The sequence below is a fragment of the Pseudorca crassidens genome, chromosome 14 (assembly GCF_039906515.1).
Source record: "Pseudorca crassidens isolate mPseCra1 chromosome 14, mPseCra1.hap1, whole genome shotgun sequence".
Taxonomy (NCBI): Eukaryota; Metazoa; Chordata; class Mammalia; order Artiodactyla; family Delphinidae; genus Pseudorca; species Pseudorca crassidens.
In genome coordinates, this window is record NC_090309.1 from 7,989,756 (window position 1) to 8,011,069 (window position 21,314).

The 21,314-nt window shown below is 38.3% G+C and overlaps 1 protein-coding gene across 1 annotated transcript; it reads right to left on the bottom strand.

The window, feature by feature from the left end:
* Positions 1 to 4,736: 4,736 nt before the first annotated feature.
* Positions 4,737 to 21,211, bottom strand: MRPL30 (mitochondrial ribosomal protein L30). Its single transcript, XM_067704205.1, has 6 exons — positions 20,925 to 21,211; positions 16,493 to 16,570; positions 14,977 to 15,057; positions 5,320 to 5,466; positions 5,038 to 5,111; positions 4,737 to 4,959 (listed from the first exon to the last, which is right to left on the bottom strand). The coding sequence occupies exons 1-6, from the start codon at positions 20,997 to 20,999 to the stop codon at positions 4,827 to 4,829; spliced, it is 588 nt and encodes a 195-aa protein (XP_067560306.1). The 5' UTR covers positions 21,000 to 21,211; the 3' UTR covers positions 4,737 to 4,826.
* Positions 21,212 to 21,314: the final 103 nt, after the last annotated feature.

Below are 21,314 nucleotides of genomic sequence, written 5' to 3' on the forward strand. Positions count from 1 at the left end.
TAATATCACTACTTTTTGATATTTTTAATATCACAATATTTGCTAAATTTCACTTTTTATCACGGTCACCTCCTTACATATAGAAAAGCATGTCAAAGCTCTTTAATTCACTGTCAATGTTATAGGGGCTCCTGTGATAGGCATTTGTTTCTAAAGCATTTCAATGTCATGGACTATCTCCAAATCATCTACCTACCCTATCAGTATATTTACTTTTGTGATTTGGCAGATCTGGGAGAGGGCATTGAATGGACACAATTTTTGAGAAAAGCTTATAATTCAAGGGTAAATTTGAGTCTGATGACACTTTTAATTTTACTTTCTAAGTATGAATAATCTACATACACAATTAAATCAGAGTTATCCAAGGGGGTCTTCAGAAGGTCAGTGCAGGGTATACATAGTTCCCTGAGGCAGGCAATTATGGGCTGTTCCTTTGTGGGAGAGGGAAGGAGGTGGCTGGGTTTAGAGAGGGGCAGTGATGCGTGACAGAAAAGCACCAGTACTTCCTAGGTTAGATGACTAGCTGAAAGATGCTGAGAGCTTACTGTCAATGGAAGAATCTATACAGCACAGCATGGGAAACCATTAAGATGAGTGGAGACCCTAGAACTAAACCAGCTGAAGTTTTCACACTTTTGTTGTCACTGCTGTGGTTCTTAGACAAGATGGATATATATGTTTTGGCTACTGGAGCTAAAGAAAGACTGAAATAAGCAAAGGGCCTCTGGTGATTTCCATTTAACTGAAGCAGTTCCCTAGTGCCTGTTCAGATTTATAATAAAAGGAAAGGGGGTGGGGCAAGGGGAGGATCTGTGAATCCAAAACAATGGAGGAAACATTTGGAAGATAGTTTTATTGTACCAGTCTTTGTGTCCAAGGACTATGTTTCTTTTAACTTGAAAAACATATTCATTGAAAGATATTTAATAGACCTTACTTATATATAACTAACCTAGGAAGATCAACTCCTTTTTTAATTTGTCAGGATTGTTTTAACAGTAAGTTTGGTAGGGACTTCCCTGGTGGCACAGTGGTTAAGAATCTGCCTGCCAACGCAGGGGACAGTTCGAGTCCTGGTCCCGGAAGATCCCACATGCCGCGGAGCAACTAAGCCCGTGCGCCACAACTACTGAGCCTGCACTCTAGAGCCCGTGACCCACAACTACTGAGCACATGTGCCACAACTACTGAAGCCCGTGCGACTAGAGCCTGTGCTCCACAACAAGAGAAGCCACCGCAATGAGAAGCCCACACACCACAACGAAGAGTAGCCCCTGCTCGCCGCACCTGGAGAAAGGCCGCGTGCAGCAACGAAGACCCAACGCAGCCAAAGTATAAATTAATTAATTAATTAAAAGAAAATAAGCTTGGTAGACAAAAATTCTCACAATAGAATTGAAGTTTGGAGAAACTTTGGACAATCATTCCTATTGCCCTTACTTTTATGTGGTTGACAGAGAATCTTTCTTTATGCCATCTAATGGCCACTTTAGAAAATCCACAGATAGTGCAGGCATAAAATTCATCCTAACAATTTTATTATTTTGAATCTACGTATGATTTTGGGAAAGGCAAAATCAAGACTAGTTTTTATAGAAGACAAGATATGTGATAAGTACCCCAAAATAGGAAATAATTTGATGAAAAATACCTTAGTTTACCCAAATTCTATTTTTACTTTTATTTTACATTATTCATGCACAGATTGTAGTAATTACTAATATACATTTATATGCAAGTATTTAGGCATGTGTAAATATATTTAAGACATTTAAAGCTTATATTGAATACCTATAGATTTAAAACATAATTTATCAGTAATATTAAATACAAAATGTACATATCACTAAATTTACCATGTTAATAAGCAGAAAATCATATCTATTATGTTAAATACATATTTGTATTTCTCTGTAATTACTGTGCCTGGTATAATTAACTGTTTATATTCTCTTGAAGTGATCAACTGTTTTTCTTTTCTCCAGAAAATAAAGAAAATTAGAGAACAGAAAATGAATTGTTTGGCTATTTTTTTCTCCATGAGCACTCATTTCATATCATTTTAATAATTTTGAGGGAAAAAGAAACATAAATAATATTATTCAAAGGCATTTTCATCATTTGTTAATAGATTGCCATTCTGAGAAATAAGGGTAAAAATTTTATTTAGTGACTCATGTTTTGTATCAGTTTCTTATTTAGAAACTGTCCAGACTTCCAGTTTTAATTAACTGTTTACCAAGGTCTTAAAGCTGAGAAAAGTTTAAATGTATAAAATAGATTTTGACACATATACATAAAAAGAGAGCGACAGATGGTTTAGACAGTAACTTGGACCCTTGATATTTTTATCAAGCTGTGTGATCAAAAAGCCAGTACTTAATACTCCTCAAAGTATAGAAAGGAAGGAGGGGATATTAAATATCCTCTATATTAAATAAAATGGTCTTTTATTTTTTAATGAAAAACAAGACAAATAATGTCTGCATGGAGGGTTCTTCACTTTTTGTTCTTTTTTGTTCTAAAGTACCTCCCAAACATACAATCTTGCTCGTGTCAAAAGCTCCCTAAAATGGCCAGTGCAATTCCAACTTGTCCTTGGTGAAACTGTGACAGTTAGAATGATAAGCATACTAGTTAGTATTGTTAATAAGAAAAGATGAAGAAAACACGTGTTTGGCCTGAAAGAGGCACCATTTAGATTGAGAAGACCTTGAGAACTGGAATGGCCCTTAAAAAGAGTGCTTGGGTAACTTTTGTCTCCCCTGAGCCTGATCAAAGGCCAATGGTCACCAAGGAGTGGCCAGAAAAACCTGAAATAAAGCAATTCTCTGAGACACAAAGACAGGACAGAAGAAGTCCTTGTAAGGTTTGAAATGATGGGAGGCAAAGGAGTACCATTCTGGGGAATCCCCTGGGTGCAACTTAAGGATGGACTGACTGGGTTTGGCAGGTCGACTTTACAGAGGCCTCCCTGATCCTGGCCCCTGGTGGTCACACCTTTGTGGAATTCTCCTCTTCCTTGAGTGTGAGCTGGACCTGTAACTTGCTTCCAACCAATGGAATGCAACAGAGGAGACAGAATCTAGGCCACTGCATTTATATGATTACCTAAGAGGGTAGCACCCATCTTGCTAAAGTCTCTCACTCCAGTGTTGGTTTTGAAGAAGCAACTTGCCATGAATTTTATAACCACGAGGAAATGACTTCTGCCAACAACCTGGGAGAGCTTGGAAGCAGATACCTGCCCTGTCAAGGATCTGAGGAGAACCCAGCTTTGGCTGATGCCTTTTTTGAAGCCTTGTGAGACCCTAAGCAGATGAGCGGGCTAAGCTGTGCCCAGAGTCCTGACCGAGAGAAACAGCAGGGTGATGAGCATGTGTGGTTTTAAGCGGCTGAGACTGTGATAATATGTTACGTGACAACAGAAAACAAATGCTCTAGCCTATGCTCATCTCCCTACAGGCTTTTCCTCTTCTGGGCAATTTCACTTCTAAATATCCAACTTATCATTCAGATATTTTCCTCTAGTCATGAGCAGCAGGTTAAAATTACTTACCAAAACTTTATGAGACTCTTTGGGTAAAAATTAACCAATGGTCTTTTCCCCATTTTAAACATTAATATTAGCCTAGTAAAAGAGGCAGCAAAACATTAGCAGGGGCTGCTTTTATCAATATTTATACAGCTGGCCTCAATCCAACTCCAGCGAGGACAGCTTCTGTTGAGGCATACAGGTCTCTCTCCAGTTAGACCCAGCCCTTCGAAGTTAGTGTCCTTCTGCTTTATATCCTCTCCAGGCCGTACCTATACTGGATATTCAATAATTGTGGAATTGAAAGTGTGATTACCCTGAAGCTTATTAATTAATGATATCTGGCTTCACTTCACACAGCACTTCTACGTGATGCCAAAACTCTATGACAGGACAGATGCTGGGACCATAGGCAGCGAGTATGCCAATGTCACTGCTGCCTGAGCCAAATTTTACGAGACAAGGAAAATAAAGGGCAGCTAGAACTCTTGAGTCCTCAGCACCAACTTCAGTTAGCTGCCACCGAATTTCCCAGTACTGAACCTCTCTTAAAATTCTTACCTCTCCCCACCCCTCCAGGTATCTGAAATAGAATAAAAGGAAATAAAACAACTTTCCCTAAATGATTTTTTCCTTCTCTTTTTTCTTTTAAATAGCAACCTCAACTATTGGCAGAGGTTTCTAGGAATTCAAGGAACATCAATAAAGTTTAGGCCAAATGAGGTTTATAATTAGAAAACAGATACTATTTTGGGTATTGAATTTAAGGATAAAATGAAGCCAAGTCCACATACCTATTTATAGACACCACAGCACAGAGCAGCCGGTCCAGCTGCACCCAGTGTCTAATGCTTCTGGCTGAATCTCTGCTCTCCAGGGGAACAGACTAAGCTCCTTTAGGGCAGGGACCACATTCTGGTCAGCTCTGGATTTCTCCAACACATAACACACTCTTCACTCAAAGGGCCACTCATAGAATGTGATGAATTCAATTAAACGAGAAAACAATTTTTTTAAAACGTTAACGACGATTGCTAAGGTGACATCTGAACCCACATGTTCAAACATTGCCATCCTCACCCATTTTCCAGTGAAACTACTGGAGGGAAAGGGGACAGAATTAAACCAATTAATAGCACTAAAACCTCCAAGCCTACACCAAGGAAGAATCACACCATGTTTAGCCAGTGAAAATGACTAGAATTTAAAACATATTTTAATGAGAACACTTTCTCACCATCTTGAGATAGAAATGACTTGCACTTTTTACTCTGAAGCCGCGAGGCCATCAGGACTTATTCACTTCCTGGTCCGTGGGGTTCTGAAGCCACCCCACCACCAGCTCTCCAGTGCTCTTGAGGCACGTGCTGGACATGTCCTCCTCTCTTGGGAGACCCTGCGGCAGCTTCAGGGGCTTGATTCTGTGACATAAGGGAATGCTTTTAGAGTTATACTAGGTAACACGTTTTAAGAAACTGCTGGAATAACAAACAACAAACCTTATCAAATGTTTAACCACTTTCAGTTTTGCATTCACCGAAGGGATATTCTTGTGAACTTGAGGAGTATGTGCCTACAAACAAAGGAAACAATGTTATGGATCAATTTCAAAAGCACAGATGGTCCCATGTTACAGGAAAAGGTTCAGGTGTAGGCTCATTCTGTCTAAATCAAACTTCCAAATATATTACGTGAAATCATACATTTAAACAAAAGTTTTAAAAGTGGAAAATTTAAAGCAAATTTAAACAACACTAAAGATGACTAAAATAGTTACGTACTTTCTGTAACCCAAGCATCTTTATTATATCTTTCTCCCAATATGGACGTCTTTTTGTACTTTTTATTCTGGTAACAATATGCAGTTTATGAGGCTGCTGGGGATCCCCACCATATTTTTCATGATCTTCAGGTGAAGGTTGAAAAACCTGGAAAGGAAGAATTATAAACGGTAAATTTTCAATTTCCACAGCTTCTAGGTGCTTCCTTTATTTTTTTTTCCTTAAAAAAACTTCAAACAACTACATAATGATTTCATCCCTAATAGTTTATAATCCTCACCTTCAAATTGAACATTTCTACCAGTCTGATTACTCAGGTAGATGGAGTCTAAGAATTTCATACTCTAAGAAAAATACCACACAGGTAAGGGTTTGTTTTGTTTTGCTTTTATTAAGAGAAAAGCAGGAGCAACCAGATGACACTACAGAGTTCAAATGTCAAGAGAATATGTTGCATTATATGAGCTGGGCCTTGGGCTGCACCCCCTTCCCCATTCAAGTAGGGGGACAAACAAAAACTTACAATGACAATAACACATGAGTATTATAAAAAGTACGTATTCACTGCAACCCCGAATAAGGATGTTATGTATAAGACTATTTGTAATACTGAAATTTTTTTTTTTTTTTTTTTTTTTTGCGGTACGTGGGCCTCTCACTGTTGTGGCCTCTCCCGTTGCGGAGCACAGGCTCCGGACACGCAGGCTCAGCGGCCATGGCTCACGAGCCCAGCCGCTCCGCGGCACGTGGGATCTTCCCGGACCGCGGCACAAACCCGTATCCCCTGCATCGGCAGGCGGACTCTCAACCACTGCGCCACCAGGGAAGCCCAATACTGAAAAATTTAAAGGCCACATCTATATTCCTCAAGAGAATAGCTAAATAAATTATGAGGCATACATTCTAAATAAAACTAAAAATAATATAACTAAATAAGATATGATGCAAATAAATCATGATGAATCCTACTGGCTATAATGCTACCATTAAAACAAATAAAGTTTACTATCTTTGTAAGTACTAACATTGAAGGTCATAATATATTGAGCAAGAAAACCAAATTTCCACACCACTGTGTAACAGGATCTTGTATTTGTTTCATCTACACCATGATGAGTGTGTATATATGATATATTCTGTAACTACTAATTCTAAGAATATGATCCTAAATTCTATTTTTTGTTTTTAACATCTTTATTAGAGTATAATTGCTTTACAATGGTGTGTTAGTTTCTGCTTTATAAGAAAGTGAATCACCTATACATATACATATATCCCCATATCTCTTCCCTCTTGCGTCTCCCTCCCACCCTCCCTATCCCACCCATCTAGGTGGTCACAAAGCACCAAGCTGATCTCCCTGTGCTATGCAGCTGCTTCCCACTAGCTATGTATTTTACATTTGGTAGTGTATATATGTCCATGCCACTCACTTCATCTCAGCTTACCCCTCCCCGTCCCCGCATCTTCAAGTCCATTCTCTATGTCTGCGTAGTTATTCCTGTCCTGCCCCTAGGTTCTTCAAAACCTTTTTTCTTTTTAGATTCCATATATATATGTTAGCATATGGTATGTGTTTATCTCTTTCTGACTTACTTCACTCTGCATGACAGTCTCTAGGTCCATCCACCTCACTACAAATAACTCAATTTCGTTTCTTTTTATGGCTGAGTAATATTCCATTGTATATATGTGCCACATCTTCTTTATCCATTCACCTATTGATGGACACTTAGGTTGCGTCAATGTTCTGGCTATTTTAAATAGAGCTGCAATGAACATTTTGGTACATGACTCTTTTTGAATTATGGTTTTCTCAGGTTATATGCCCAGTAGTGGGATTGCTGGATCATATGGTAATTCTATTTTTAGTTTTTTAAGGAACCGCCATACTGTTCTCCACAGTGACTGTATCAATTTACATTCCCACCAACAGCGCAAGATGGTTCCCTTTCCTCCACACCCTTTCCAGCATTTATTGTTTGTAGATTATTTGATGATGGCCATTCTGACTGGTGTGAGGTGATACCTCATTGTAGTTTTGATTTTCATTTCTCTAATGATTAGTGATGCTGAGCATTCTTTCTTGTGTGTGTTGGCAATCTGTATATCTTCTTTGGTCTACTTAGGTCTTCTGCCCATTTTTGGATTGGATTGCTTGTTTTTTTGATATCACACTGCATGAGCTACTTGTATATTTTGGAGATTAATCCTTTGTCAGCTGCTTCATTTGCAAGTATTTTCTCCCATTCTGAGGGTTGCCTTTTCATCTTGTTTATATTTTCCTTTGCTGTGCAAAAGCTTTTAAGTTTCATTAGGTCCCATTTGTTTAGTTTTGTTTTTATGTCCATTTCTCTAGGAGCTGGGTCAAAAAGGATCTTGCTGTGATTTATGTCATAGAGTGTTCTATGTTTTCCTGTAAGAGTTTTATAGTGTCTGGCCTTACATTTAGGTGTTTAATCCATTTTGAGTTTATTTTTGTGTATGGTATTAGGGAGTATTCTAGTTTCATTCTTTTACATGTAGCTGTCCAGTTTTCCCAGCACCACTTATTTAAGAGGCTTTCTTTTCTCCATTGTATAGTCTCACCTCCTTTATCAAAAATAAGGTGACCATATGTGTGTGGGTTTATCTCTGGGCTTTCTATCCTGTGCCGTTGATCTATATTTCTGTTTTTGTGCCAGTACCATATTGTCTTGATTACTGTAGCTTTGTAGTATAGTCTGAGGCCCAGGAGCCTGATTCCTCCAGCTCCGTTTTTCTTTCTCAAGACTGCTTTGGCTACTCGGGGTCTTTTGTGTTTCCATACAACTTGTGAAATTTTTTGTTCTACTTCTGTGAAATGCCATTGGTAGTTTGATAGGGATTTCATTGAACCTGTAGATTCCTTTGAGTAGTATAGTCATTTTCACAATATTGATTCTTTCATTCCAAGAACATGGTATATCTCTCCATCTGTTTGTATCATCTTTAAATTCTTTCAACAGTGTCTTATAGTTTTCTGCGTACAGGTCTTTTGTCTCCTTAGGTAGGTTTATTCCATGGTATTTTACTCTTTTTGTTGCAATGGTAAATGGGAGTGTTTCCTTAATTTCTCTTTCTGATTTTTCATCATTAGTATATAGGAATGCAAGAGATTTCTGTGCATTAATTTTGTATCGTGCTACTTTACCAAATTCATTGATTAGCTCTAGTAGTTTTCTGGTAGCATGTTTAGGATTCTCTATGTATAGTATCATGTCATCTGCAAACAGTGACAGCTTTACTTCTTTTACATTTGGATTCCTTTTATTTCTTTTTCTTCTCTGATTGCTGTGGCTAAAACTTCGAAAACTATGTTGAATAACAGTGGTGAGAGTGGACAACCTTGTCTTGTTCCTGATCTTAGGGGAAATGGTTTCAGTTTTTCACCACTGAGAACGATGTTGGCTGTGGGCTTGTCATATATGGCCTTTATTATGTTGAGGTAAGTTCCCTCTATGCCTACTTACTGGAGGATTTTTATCATAAACGGGTGTTGAGTTTTGTCAAAAGCTTTTTCTGCATCTATTGAGATGAGCATATGATCTTTATCCTTCAATTAGTTAATATGGTGTATCACACTGGTTGATTTGCATATATTGAAGAATCCTTGCATTCCCGGGATAAACCCCACTTGATCATGGTGTATGATCCTTTTAATGTACTGTTGGATTCTGTTTGCTAGTATTTTGTTGAGGATTTTTGCATCTATGTTCATCAGTGATATTGGTCTTTAATTTTCTTTTTTTGTAGTGTCTTTGTCTGGTTTTGGTATCAGGGTGATGGTGGCCTCATGGAATGAATTTGGGAATGTTCCTTCCTCCACAATTTTTGGAAGAGTTTGAGAAGGATAGGTGTTAGCTCTTCTCTAAATGTTTGATAGAATTCACCTGTGAAGCCATCTGGTCCTGGACTTTCCTTTGTTGGAACATTTTTAATCACAGTTTCAATTTCATTACTTGTGGTTGGTCAGTTCATATTTTCTATTTCTTCCTGGTTCAGTCTTGGAAGGTTATACCTTGCTAAGAATTTGTCCATTTCTTCCAGGTTGTCCATTTTATTGGCATATAGTTGCTTGTAGCAATCTCTCATGATCCTTTGTATTTCTGCAGTGTCAGTTGTTACTTCTTTTTCATTTCTAATTCTGTTGATTTGAGTCTTTTCCCTTTTTTTCTTGATGAGTCTGGCTAATGGTTAATCAATTTTGTTTATCTTCTCAAAGAACCAGCTTTTAGTTTTACTGACATTTGCTACTGTTTCCTTCATTTCTTTTTCATTTATTTCTGATCTGATCTTTATGATTTCTTTTCTTCTGCTAACTTTGGGGTTTTTTTGTTCTTCTTTCTCTAACTGCTTTAAGTGTAAGGTTAGGTTGTTTATTTGAGATGTTTCTTGTTTCTTGAGGTAGGATTGTATTGTTATAAACTTCCCTCTTAGAACCTCTTTTGCTGCATCCCATAGGTTTTGGGTCGTGTTTTCATTATCATTTGTTTCTAGGTATTTTTTGATTTCCTCTTTAATTTCTTCAGTGATCTCTTGGTTATTAAGTAGTGTAATGTTTAGCCTCCAAGTGTTCGTATTTTTTAGATTTCTTCTTGTAATTGACATCTAGTCTCATAGCTTTGTGGTCAGAAAAGATACTGATACAATTTCAATTTTCTTAAATTTACCAAGGCTTGATATGTGACCCAATATATGATCTATCCTGGAGAATGTGCCATGAGCACTTGAGAAGAAAGTGTATTCTGTTGTTTTTGGATGGAATGTCCTATAAATATCAACTAAGTCCATCTTGTTTAATGTATCATTTAAAGCTTGTGTTTTCTTATTTATTTTCATTTTGGATGATCTGTCCATTGGTGAGAGTGGGGTGTTAAAGTCCCCTACTATGATTGTGTTACTGTCGATTTCCCCTTTTATGGCTGTTAGTATTTGCCTTATGCATTGAGGTGCTCCTATGTTGGGTGCATAAATATTTACACTTGTTATATCTTCTTCTTGGATTGATCCGTTGATCATTATGTAGTGTTCTTCTTTGTCTCTTATAATAGTCTTTATTTTAAAGTCTATTTTGTCTTATATGAGAATTGCTACTCCAGCTTTCTTTTGATTTCCATTTGCATGGAATATCTTTTTCCATCCCCTCACTTTCAATCTGTATGTGTCCCTAGGTCTCAAGTGGGTCTCTTGTAGACAGCATATATACAGGTCTTGTTTCTGTAACCATTCAGCCAGTCTGTGTCTTTTGGTTGGAGCATTTAATCCATTTACATTTAAGATAGTTATTGATATGTATGTTCCTATTCCCATTTTCTTAATTGTTTTGGGTTTGTTATTGTAAGTCTTTTTCTTTTCTTGTGTTTCCTGCCTAGAGAAGTTCCTTTAGCATTTGTTGTAAAGCTGGTTTGGTGGTGCTGAATTCTCTTAGCTTTTGCTTGTCTGTAAAGGCTTTAATTTCTCTGTCGAATCTTAATGAGATCCTTGCTGGATAGAATAATTTTGGTTGTAGGTTTTTCCCTTTCATCACTTTAAATATGTCCTGCCAGTCCCTTCTGGCTTGCAGAGTTTCTGCTGAAAGATCAGCTGTTAACCTTATGGGGATTCCCTTGTATGTTATTTGTTGTTTTTCCTTTGCTGCTTTTTTTTCTCTTTGTATTTAATTTTTGACATTTTGATTAATTTGTGTCTTGGTGTGTTTCTCCGTGGATTTATCCTGTATGGGACTCTCTGTCCTTCCTGGAGTTGATTGACTATTTCCTTTCCCATATTAGGGAAGTTTTCAACTATAATCTCTTCAAATATTTTCTCAGTCCCTTTCTTTTTCTCTTGTTCTTCTGGGACCCCTATAATTTGAATGTTGGTGAGTTTAATGTTGTCCCAGAGGTTTCTGAGACTGTCCTCAATTCTTTTCATCCTTTTTTTCTTTATTCTGCTCTGCAGTAGCTATTTCCACTATTTTATCTTCGAGGTCACTTATCTGTTCTTCTGCCTCAGTTATTGTGCTATTGATTCCTTCTAGAGAATTTTTAATTTCATTTATTGTGCTGTTCATCTTGTTTGTTTGCTCTTTAGTTCTTCCAGGTCCTTGTTAAACGTTTCTTGTATTTTCTCTATTCTACTTCCAAGATTTTGGATCATCTTTACTATCATTATTCTGAATTCTTTTTCAGGTAGGCTGCCTATTTCCTCTTCATTTGTTTGGTCTGGTGGGTTTTCACCTTGCTCCTTCATCTGCTGTGTGTTTCTCTGTCTTCTAATTTTGCTTAACTTACTGTGTTTGGGGTCTCCTTTTTGCAGGCTACAGGTTAGTAGTTCCCATTGTTTTTGGTGTCTGCCCCCAGTGGCTAAGGTTGGTTCAGTGGGTTGTGTAGGCTTCCTGGTGGAGGGGACTGTTGCCTGTGTTCTGGTGGATGAGGCTGGATCTTGTCTTTCTGGAGGGCAGGACCATGTCCGGTGGTGTGTTTTGGGGTGTCTGTGACCTTATTATGATTTTAGGCAGCCTCTCTGCTAATGGGTGCAGTTGTGTTCCTGTCTTGCTAGTTATTTGGCATAGGGTGTCCAGCACTGTAGCTTGCTGGTTGTTGAGTGGAGCTGGGTGTTAGGTTTGAGACGGAGATCTCTGGGAGAGCTCTCGCCACTTGATATTACATGGAGCCGGGAGGTCTCTAGTGGACCAATGTCCTGAACTCGGCTCTCCCAACTCAGAGGTACAGGCATGACACCTGGCCGGAGCACGAAGGCCCTGTCAGCCACACGGCCAGTTACGTGGGGAGTTTCTTGCCTTTTGGGAAGTCTGAGGTCTTCTGCCAGCGTTCAGTAGGTGTTCTGTAGGAGTTGTTCCACATGTAGATGTATTTCTGATGTATTTGTGGGGAGGAAGGTCATCTCCACATGTTACTCCTCCACCATCTTGAAGGTCTCTCCCCTTAATTCTAAATATGATTCTAACAATTATATATACATGTGTGGATATTATATATATTTATTTATCCTTATTTGTATAAAGGTGTCAAAAACATTAGGTCAAGAGTCATACCTCTGGGGAATCAGACTGAGGAAGGCCAAAAAAAAAGATGGTACTTTAATCAAAAAGGATATTATTCAATCATTAACTTATCCACAGAGGGTTCACATTACATTGCTAAATGATGAAAGCAGCTGGAGAAGCATTATAGGCAAGATGATGCACATCTTCAAAAATATTTAACAGAAAAGTATGTGGAGGGTGTTAGCAGTATTTGCCTCCAGGTGGGTAGGATGAAGGGTATTTTTCTAGAAATTTTGATGGGGTAGGTGCACCAAAGAAAAGGAGAGAAGAATTAAAGAAATGGTGTGAGGAGCATGAAATATTCAGGAAAAGTAAGTGGTTCTGTGTGACTAAGGTAGAAAAAAATAGGAAAAGCAATGCAGGGAGAGAAGTTAAACTAAGCTTAACTATGCTTAGTCTTTAGAAATTCCCAGAATGGATATAAGGTTATTGGAGGTTTGAAGCAAAATGACATTTCAAAAATAGATTCAGAAAGAAAACTCTTTCAAATGAACTGGAGGTGGAGACTGATACAAGGAAACTCAGGAAGCACTTAGAGCCATGGTTTAAGAGTCTGAATTACAGCAGCTGTAACAGAAAGAGGCTGATTTGGGGACTTCAGGTAATAAAATAGATGGATTTGTGGTGGGTGAGGGAGAAGATAGGGTTGAGACTGACTTAGAGCTTTCTAGTCTGGGAAATCAGGTAGAGGATGGTAGCATTAACTGACATCACTAATACAGGACAAGCACTCTCTTTTAGTTTGGTTGTCTGGAGGACAACCTCATTTGTAAGACAATGAGTCTAATTTTGGATAACTTGAAATACCTACAGGTTATCTAAGCAGCAAGGTCTAGAAACTACAGGAGAATATAGGAGTAAGTTCAGAAGATAGGCAAAGAGCTGGAGATGCAAATCTCAGAGTCATATCTATAAAGTTTAAAAGTTTTCATGCTCACTACAACCAGTGATCAAAATCACTCCCCCCACATTTTAAACAAATGCTAACATCTGTATCTATCATTTCTTCCAGAAGTTTACAGTCTAGGAAACATGAAAACATATACGACAATGCAGTTGTGGACCATGACTTGAAAAAAAAGAGATTTCTGATAAAAGAACATCAAGCACATTAAAGGTATCTAAGTAGTCAATGGTAATACTATTTTAGCTTTTAAAAAAATCCGTGGAGAATGGTGGTTACCAGGGACTAGGGGGAGAAGGTAGAGGAGTTACTGTTTAATGAGTACAGAGGTCCAGTTTTGCAAGATGAAGCATTCTGGAGATGGTGGCTGTGATGGTCACACGACAATATGAATGTACTTAATACCAGTGAAATGTACACTTAAAAATGTTTAAATTTTATGTTGCATGTATTTTACCACAGTACAAAAAAATTGGAGAAATCAAAATAAAACAGAAATCTACTGAGGGCTTAGTCAGTGTTTTCTAAAAGAATCATAGGTAGACACAAATCTAGCAGAGAAGAAGATCCAAATTAGCAATGGCTGATAGAGAAAGTGAAAACCAAGAGCCACACAGACAGTCTGAGCAGGAGGAAGAAACACTGTTTTCTCAGGACAATGTTGATATGAAAACACAAAGTATCAAGGGAAAAAGCCATAAGCAGGAATAAACAGATTCTGAGACCAAAACCCAGTACTTAAAAGGTCAGTGGCACATATTTATTTTAAATAATCATTTACATAAATCCTACTATGTTTAATTAAAAAAAATTTTTTTTATTTTTAAACTTTTTATTGGAGTACAGTTGATTAACAATGTTGTGTTAATATCACGTGCACAGCAAAGTGAATCAATTATACATATACATATAGCCACCTCTGTTTTTAGATTCTTTTCCCATATAGGCCATTATAGAGTATTAAGTAGAGTTCCCTGTGTTATGCAGTAGGTTCTTATTAGTTATCTATTATATATAGTGTGTATATGTCAACCCCAATCTTCCAATTTATCCCTCCCACATAAATCCTATGTTTTAAACTCTACACTTCTACCTATACCCGCAAATAATTCAACATGAAAGTTTTCAATATTACAAAAATTGGTACCTTCAAAACATAATGTAACAGGGAAGAGAGAATTCTGACTCCATGTTGGTTCTGTTTCTTTTACTTTAATCTTTGCTTTTCGTTGCTTTTGTTATAGCTGTAAGCATAGATAATGGCCTGCCACAAGGAACCCTGCCCCTCTGCCTGTTAAACTAAAAGGCCTTTGTTCAGCTCACAGACAGACATTCTGACCCTGACCACCTGTGAACGGCTACAGAAAAGAAGAAATTAACACATCCCTTCCCCATGCAGGTCGAGGGAGGAGATTTTGCAAGACAAATGGCCTTTTTACTTTACTTCCTCACCTCCTCCCCCTGTCTGTTCTATAAAAGAAACTGGCATCCTGACCCCAATAAGATGGTTTTTGGGTACACTAGTCCGCCATCTTCTCGGTCTGCCGGCTTTCCAAATAAGAGTCGCTATTCCTTGCCTCAACACCTCATCTCCCGATTTACTGGCCTGCCCTGCGGTGAGCAGAATGAGCTTGGACCCGGTAACAGTAACATGTTTTTCAAAAACAGTAACGTAAAAACTTACTTTATCTGGAATTCTTGACTTCGTAAATTTGTGACGAATCCAATCTGTACGAACAAGGGGCTCCACACCTTTTGTCACCATCTAAAATATGCCATAAAACATTTGATTTTTAGAACTCTATCTAGTGCAGAAATCATAACCTACCAATTTTTAGGTGACAAAATCTGTTCTCACCTAACCTGTAATTATTAAACATTTATCTCAGCCCCCTAGCTGAATGAATACATCTCATCTTACCACTAACATGAAGAAAAACACATTAAATATAAACTTCTAGACCAGCAGCTGGCAATATTTTTCTGTAAAGAACCAGACAGTAAATATTTCCAGCTCTGGGGCTACACAGTTTCCGCAGCCAAGTCTCAGCTCTGCCACAGCAGGGCGGAAGCAGTTGTTGACAATATGTAAACAAATCGGTGTGGCTATGTTTCAATAAAACTTTTACAAAAATAGGTGGTGGGCTGAATTTGGCTTGTAGGTTGTAGTTTGTCAGTGTGCTCTAGACAACATACGATAATTCAGCTTCAGCAATACAGTGTAAAAGAAAGCCAAAATGAGTTTCCAGTTTTCTTTCTAGTCCCAAGAATGCCATCAACTCCTGTTTCCTGTCTCTTGTTCCCTTTCTACAATCTTCCAGTCGTGTTTCTCTCAGGCTGCAGAAGAAAAAGGATTCACTGCTAATCCTTCATACCAGGAAACTCCTCTGGGTGGAAAATAATCATTCCCTTCATGCCCTCCCTGTACTGCAGAGATGGTATAAACAATGGGAGAATAAGCAGGAGGGAATTGGGGGTTAGGGGGAGACTGGTGAAGGACATGGGCTTTGACATACCAGGAACATTGGGCCTCTAATCCTGCTCTGTACTTACCAGCTGTGACATATGAGACACTTATCCTCTCAGAGGGTCGGTTTCCTCAGCTATAAAAAGAAAATAATACTTACCAACCAGGATTAATCTGAGGTTAAGGTAAGTGTGTAAAGCACCTGGCATTATTATTATCTAAAGGCAGCAGCAGGTCCTATCTAGACTCTGGACCTCATGAATAGATTAGGCTGCACCACTGAAATTTCTAAAAGAAAGACTGGAAGGAAATACATGAAAGTACAAACATTAATGGTCTCTGGGAAACTGTTTCTCTTCTTTCTGCTTTTCTACATTTTTCTAATTTTCTATTACTGAAAATGGACTCTTCATAACTGAAGGAAAAAAAAATCTAAAACTTTCAAAAGATTAAGGTGGGCCATGGGGAATCAACACTAGCCATTTTTTACCAGCATTTTCTCCAGAAAAAGGTCTTTTGTGATTTCAGATCTTTAGGGATAAAACAGCAGATAAACCACAAATAAAATTAACGTTCAACATTAAAAAAGTATATATATATATATATATATATATATATATATAAAGAAACTTAAAATTTTAATTTGCCTGTATGTTTTGTTAATTAGAAAAGAGAGAAAAAGTTCTTAAGGAATAGGAAAAAAAAAAGATAATTCTCGAAGAGAAATACTTACTTGTAGTCTGCCTGGGGGCCTCTGAACTATTGAGCGCAAAATCCCTGCCATGAGTGTGGTGACTGTTCTCCTTAGGGGCTGTGAGAAGTAGAAAACAGATCCGTGGGTCAGGTGTGTCTTAGAAATGGATAGCTCAAACTGAAAAACTGGATGAAGTTTAACAGCAAAATCTTGATTGTTTTAATACACGAAGGACAAGAATTAAGTTACAATAGATGTTTTATTGAGAGTTCAAGAAAACCATAGGAAGTAATTATACATTAACCATATCCCATTGTCACCAAAGAGTTAAATTACACCCTAGGCTGATTCAACAAAAATAGGCAATGGAGGTTACTATCATTTAAAAAATCTTCAAGAGCGAGGGCAGATTCTATGCTTTGCTATAGAATCAAAAAAAAAAAAAAATTAAAGAGCTGGAAGGGACTGAAGAAATCCAAACTCCCAATTAGGACTGACAACGCTCTTACTTTATTTATGAGGAAAATGAATCCCAGAGAGTTCAATCATTTACCAAAGGGCATCCAGCTTTCAAGAGAGTATATGGTCTGGAACCCAAACCTCCTAATACCTAGTCCAGCATATTTTCACTAAATCATAACACCCTTCTGTTAAATAAAGCAGAATGTTCTTTTTTGCTTATTTACATTTTTAGACTATTCTTAACGAACATGCATTGCATTTATAAACTAAAGGTCATGTTTATTTAGACACAAAACAATTATAGCCTACCGACTTAAACTGAATGCAGAAAGATTAAGTTCATGAACTACATGTATATTTTGGACAGGTTACTTAATTTGTATGTTTCAATTTTTCCCCCCAGAGAACAGAAAAAAAAATAATACCTATCTTGCAAATGAATTACTCTGAAAACACCTAAAACAGTACTTGGCACATAAGAAGCCCTCAATAAATGGTAGTTTTTACTATTATAATATCATTAAATTATTACAAAGCTATAATAAGAATACCCTAACATGCCAAAATAGGGCAAGTACTGTATTTCAGTGCCCACCAGATTCTGGCTCACTCGAGCTCTGCAGGTCTTTCCCGTGGTGTGGACAAAGCAATGAAGCTACTGGAATCAATGCGAGATGTCCCATTAGAAGGGCCTGACTTCAGAAAAAGTCTCAGCAACCGAACCAGTCTCTCAAAACTAATTACGTATCAGTTTTAGAAGAGTTAACTACTATATCCTTACGCCCTGAAAACAAGAATTTTGTCTTGTTCATCTTCTACTCTCAGCATCTGGCACACCATCTGATGGACAGTAGGCACCCAGTGTTTGTTGATGAATGTCTGAATCAGTTAACGGGTTAGATCCATGGTCCGCTCAACTCAGAATTCAGAAGTACATCAGAATTTCATAACTGCCATTCTGACTTCAGACCTCAAACATTACAATACAGCAGAGCAATTTCTAGTTCACATCATCCAGTTTGCTTGGTTGGTTGTTTAGATGCCTTGTATCAAGGCTTCTTTAGAAGAGACGCTTAATCCTCCATCCCTCCCATCAAATAGACAATGCTAAATTATTTTCTCTACCATACTAATTCCTCCCAAGTTAAGCGTTAGGTACTAACCCAACTTATTTAGCTTCACTCTTTGTTAAATCTTTCTCTTATCACTTAGATTTCAACAAGAGCCTCCTAACTGGCCTTCCTGCTTCTATTCTAACTTCCCCAAGGTCTTTTCTCCACAGCAGCAATCATCTCATTAAGTCCGAAATCAGATAATGTCAACTCCTCCGCTCAAAACCTTCCAATGAGCCAGGCTTCTCATTATCAGAGTAGGAGGTTACACACAGGCCAGAGAGGAAGGCTACAATGATCCATGTGATCCAATGACAGAGGATTAGTGTTGGAACTCATGTTTAGTTTAATATAGATATGATGGATAGAGAAATAATTATAGATACATATACACACATGGGTTAGCTCTGTTAGCCAAGAGGACCTAAAGGCAATGGCATCCCGGTAGCGATGAGCATGCCCAGTGCCCAGATCTTAGTTTCTAATGGCATTCTCTAAAAAAAAAGAACCAGGACTCCTTGGAGAAATGGCTGATTATATGGCTGTAGCAGGGAATATATAATGATGAGTCTGGAGCACCTAGTGCTAGAAAGGAACTACTCAAAAAATCAAAATGATGGGGGTATGTCAAAGGGACCAGAAGCCAAATGAAAGAGCTCCCAGTGGCTACAGCTGAAATAATATGAGCAACAAAATAAGTAACAAAGTATTGGCTTATAATCCAAAACATAAACTAACCATGAGTCCATACTGATATAAATAGATGAATAAATTAATTAATGAGGGAGAAGAAACAAATCTCCCTTACAGAAGAATTTCAAATAATTTATGTAGACACTCCCCTCTCAAAGAGGTAGAGTAAAGCTATCAACCCTGAGGCATGGGCTATGCTTAAACACTTGCTACCAGAATATAGTATAGAAAGGGGGGAAAATACCGTTACATTAGAGGAACCTAACAAACACTGTGTCATCGAGGTGATTTAACATCAATTGTGATAAAAGTCAAGCTGATAGCATGTATCCTTGATATGATGGAATGAGAATGGCACTTCACCTCTATGTCTTCCTTCCAAAAACCCCTAACACTTCTCTAACAGAAAAATATCAGACAAACTCCAATTGAAGGACATTGTACAAAATACTTGACCAGTGCCTCCTCAAATGCCTGACTGCCTCGAAACTGTCAAGGTCATCAAAACCAAGGAAAGTTCATAGTCAAACTGTCATAGTCAGGAGGAGCATTTGACAACTGAACACAATGTGGTATCTTGGATGGTATTCTGGAACAGTAAAAGGACATCAGGTAAAAACTAACAAAATCTGAATGAAGTATGACCTTTAGTTGATAACGTATCAATATTGGCTCATCAATTATAACGAATGTACCATACTAATGTAAGATGTTAGTAAAAGGGGAAACTTGGTGTGGGGGGTATGTAGGAACCCCATACTATTTTCATAACGTTTCCATAAATCTAGTTATTCCAAAATTAAAAGTTTATTTATTACAAGACTAAAAAGCTCCAATGCCTCTCCATTTCAATCAGAGTGACAGCCAGTGCTAAACCCCCGCCTTGAGGACACCACCTCCATACTCTTGGTCAATCGCTACACACACTGGCCCCGTTGCAGGTCCTGGAACCTGCCATGCAGGTATACTCCCCTGACTGGCTGTTCCCTCTCCTGGAATGCCCCTGATATCCACATAGTTAACTCTCTTACATCCTTCAATTTCTGGCTTAATTCTCATCTTCTCAATGAGTTCTACCCTGACTCCATTATTTAGCATTTTGACCCACACTACAATTGTCAGCACTCCCAATCTCTCTTACTCTCCTTGATTTTCTTTCCATAGCATTTAACATCTTCTAACATAATTTAATTTTTTGTTAGGTTTGTGGTTTATTGTCTGTTCCCACCCAACAGCATGTTGGTTCCACAAGCACAAAGATTTTAAAATTTTCTTGTTTTAGGCTTGCTCTGTTTATTCACAGATGTATCCCAAGCACCTACCTAAAGCAGCACTGCCATGTAGCAGCCACTCAATTAATTCTTGCTGAATGAATGAAGTGTCATTTACATACTTCAGAATGTGTGACAGTCAAAAGTTGTAAGTTTCAATAAAGGTTATTCTTAATAATTAGGCACATAACTCTTGGACCTTGAAGCAATTATACTGTCTTTCACAGTACAATTAAGTTCCTCTTGCAAAGACACAAAAGCAGGAAAATAAATGCACCATATGAGAAGGATGATCCCATTTCCATTAATTAAAAAAAAAAAGATGTCTGTGAATGTGTGTGTAAACAGAAAAAAACTCTGGAAGGCTATCAGAGAAACGTTAGCATACCCAGGGAGAGGAGGGCTGGCTACCAGGGCTATTTCCGCCCCTCCCCGACGTCCCACACCCCCGTAATGTCTGATAGGTTTGTTGTTGCTCTTTTACAATGACCATGCGCGTAACTGTTCTTTAAAAAAACTAACTCCTTTTCTAAAGAGACAAAATGGTAAATGGGGGGGGGCACTACTGAAAATGCAGAACATAGGATTTCCCTTTCAATAAATCGACATCTCTGAAGGCAAGAAATGTCTCTTGAACTCCTAATGCCTTCTAGGCAGGTGTCCGAAGTGCCTCTTGGAATAAACAAAACTAAACAAAAAACCGCGGAAAAAGCAGCTCTGGGTAGGTGGCGATCAAAACGCGGTTGCAAAATCACGGCTTTTAGTAAAACGGTAAATATCTTAACTGCCAACTTCAGAGGATTTACGTTCTAAAATGCGGCAATTTTTAAATTAGGCAATTTTGTATCTCCATCAACAATTCAAGTTAGGCTGACCCCAGAGGAAAGCCGAAGTTATGCACAAAGCAGAAGCACAGAAAATGTTAAAACATACTTGACTTCCCTTTCCCGCCAGACTTCCCAGCCGAGGCGGCTCTGTCCTCGAGCTCCAGGAGGCGGGGCTCCACATGCCGCGTCCCGGGATTCCACAAACTGGGAAACGGGATCCAGCCGGCCAGTGGCTTTTCGGGAGCCCAAGGGACAGTACCCGGACGTAATTCCATTCAGGTTACTGTGACCCGTAAACACAGAATCGAATGGAGAAAATCAATCCGCATCTGCATAGGGTTCCCAGATATGTACTCCTGGAAAAAATGCACTACTTTCGGCCACTCATTCCCCACTCACCAGCAATTCCTAAATGTCTTTCAGCCTGAAGCTCACCACTCAGGGGAACCGGAACAGAGAAAGGACCCAGAGTGCCACACTCAAATCCGGCCTTCTC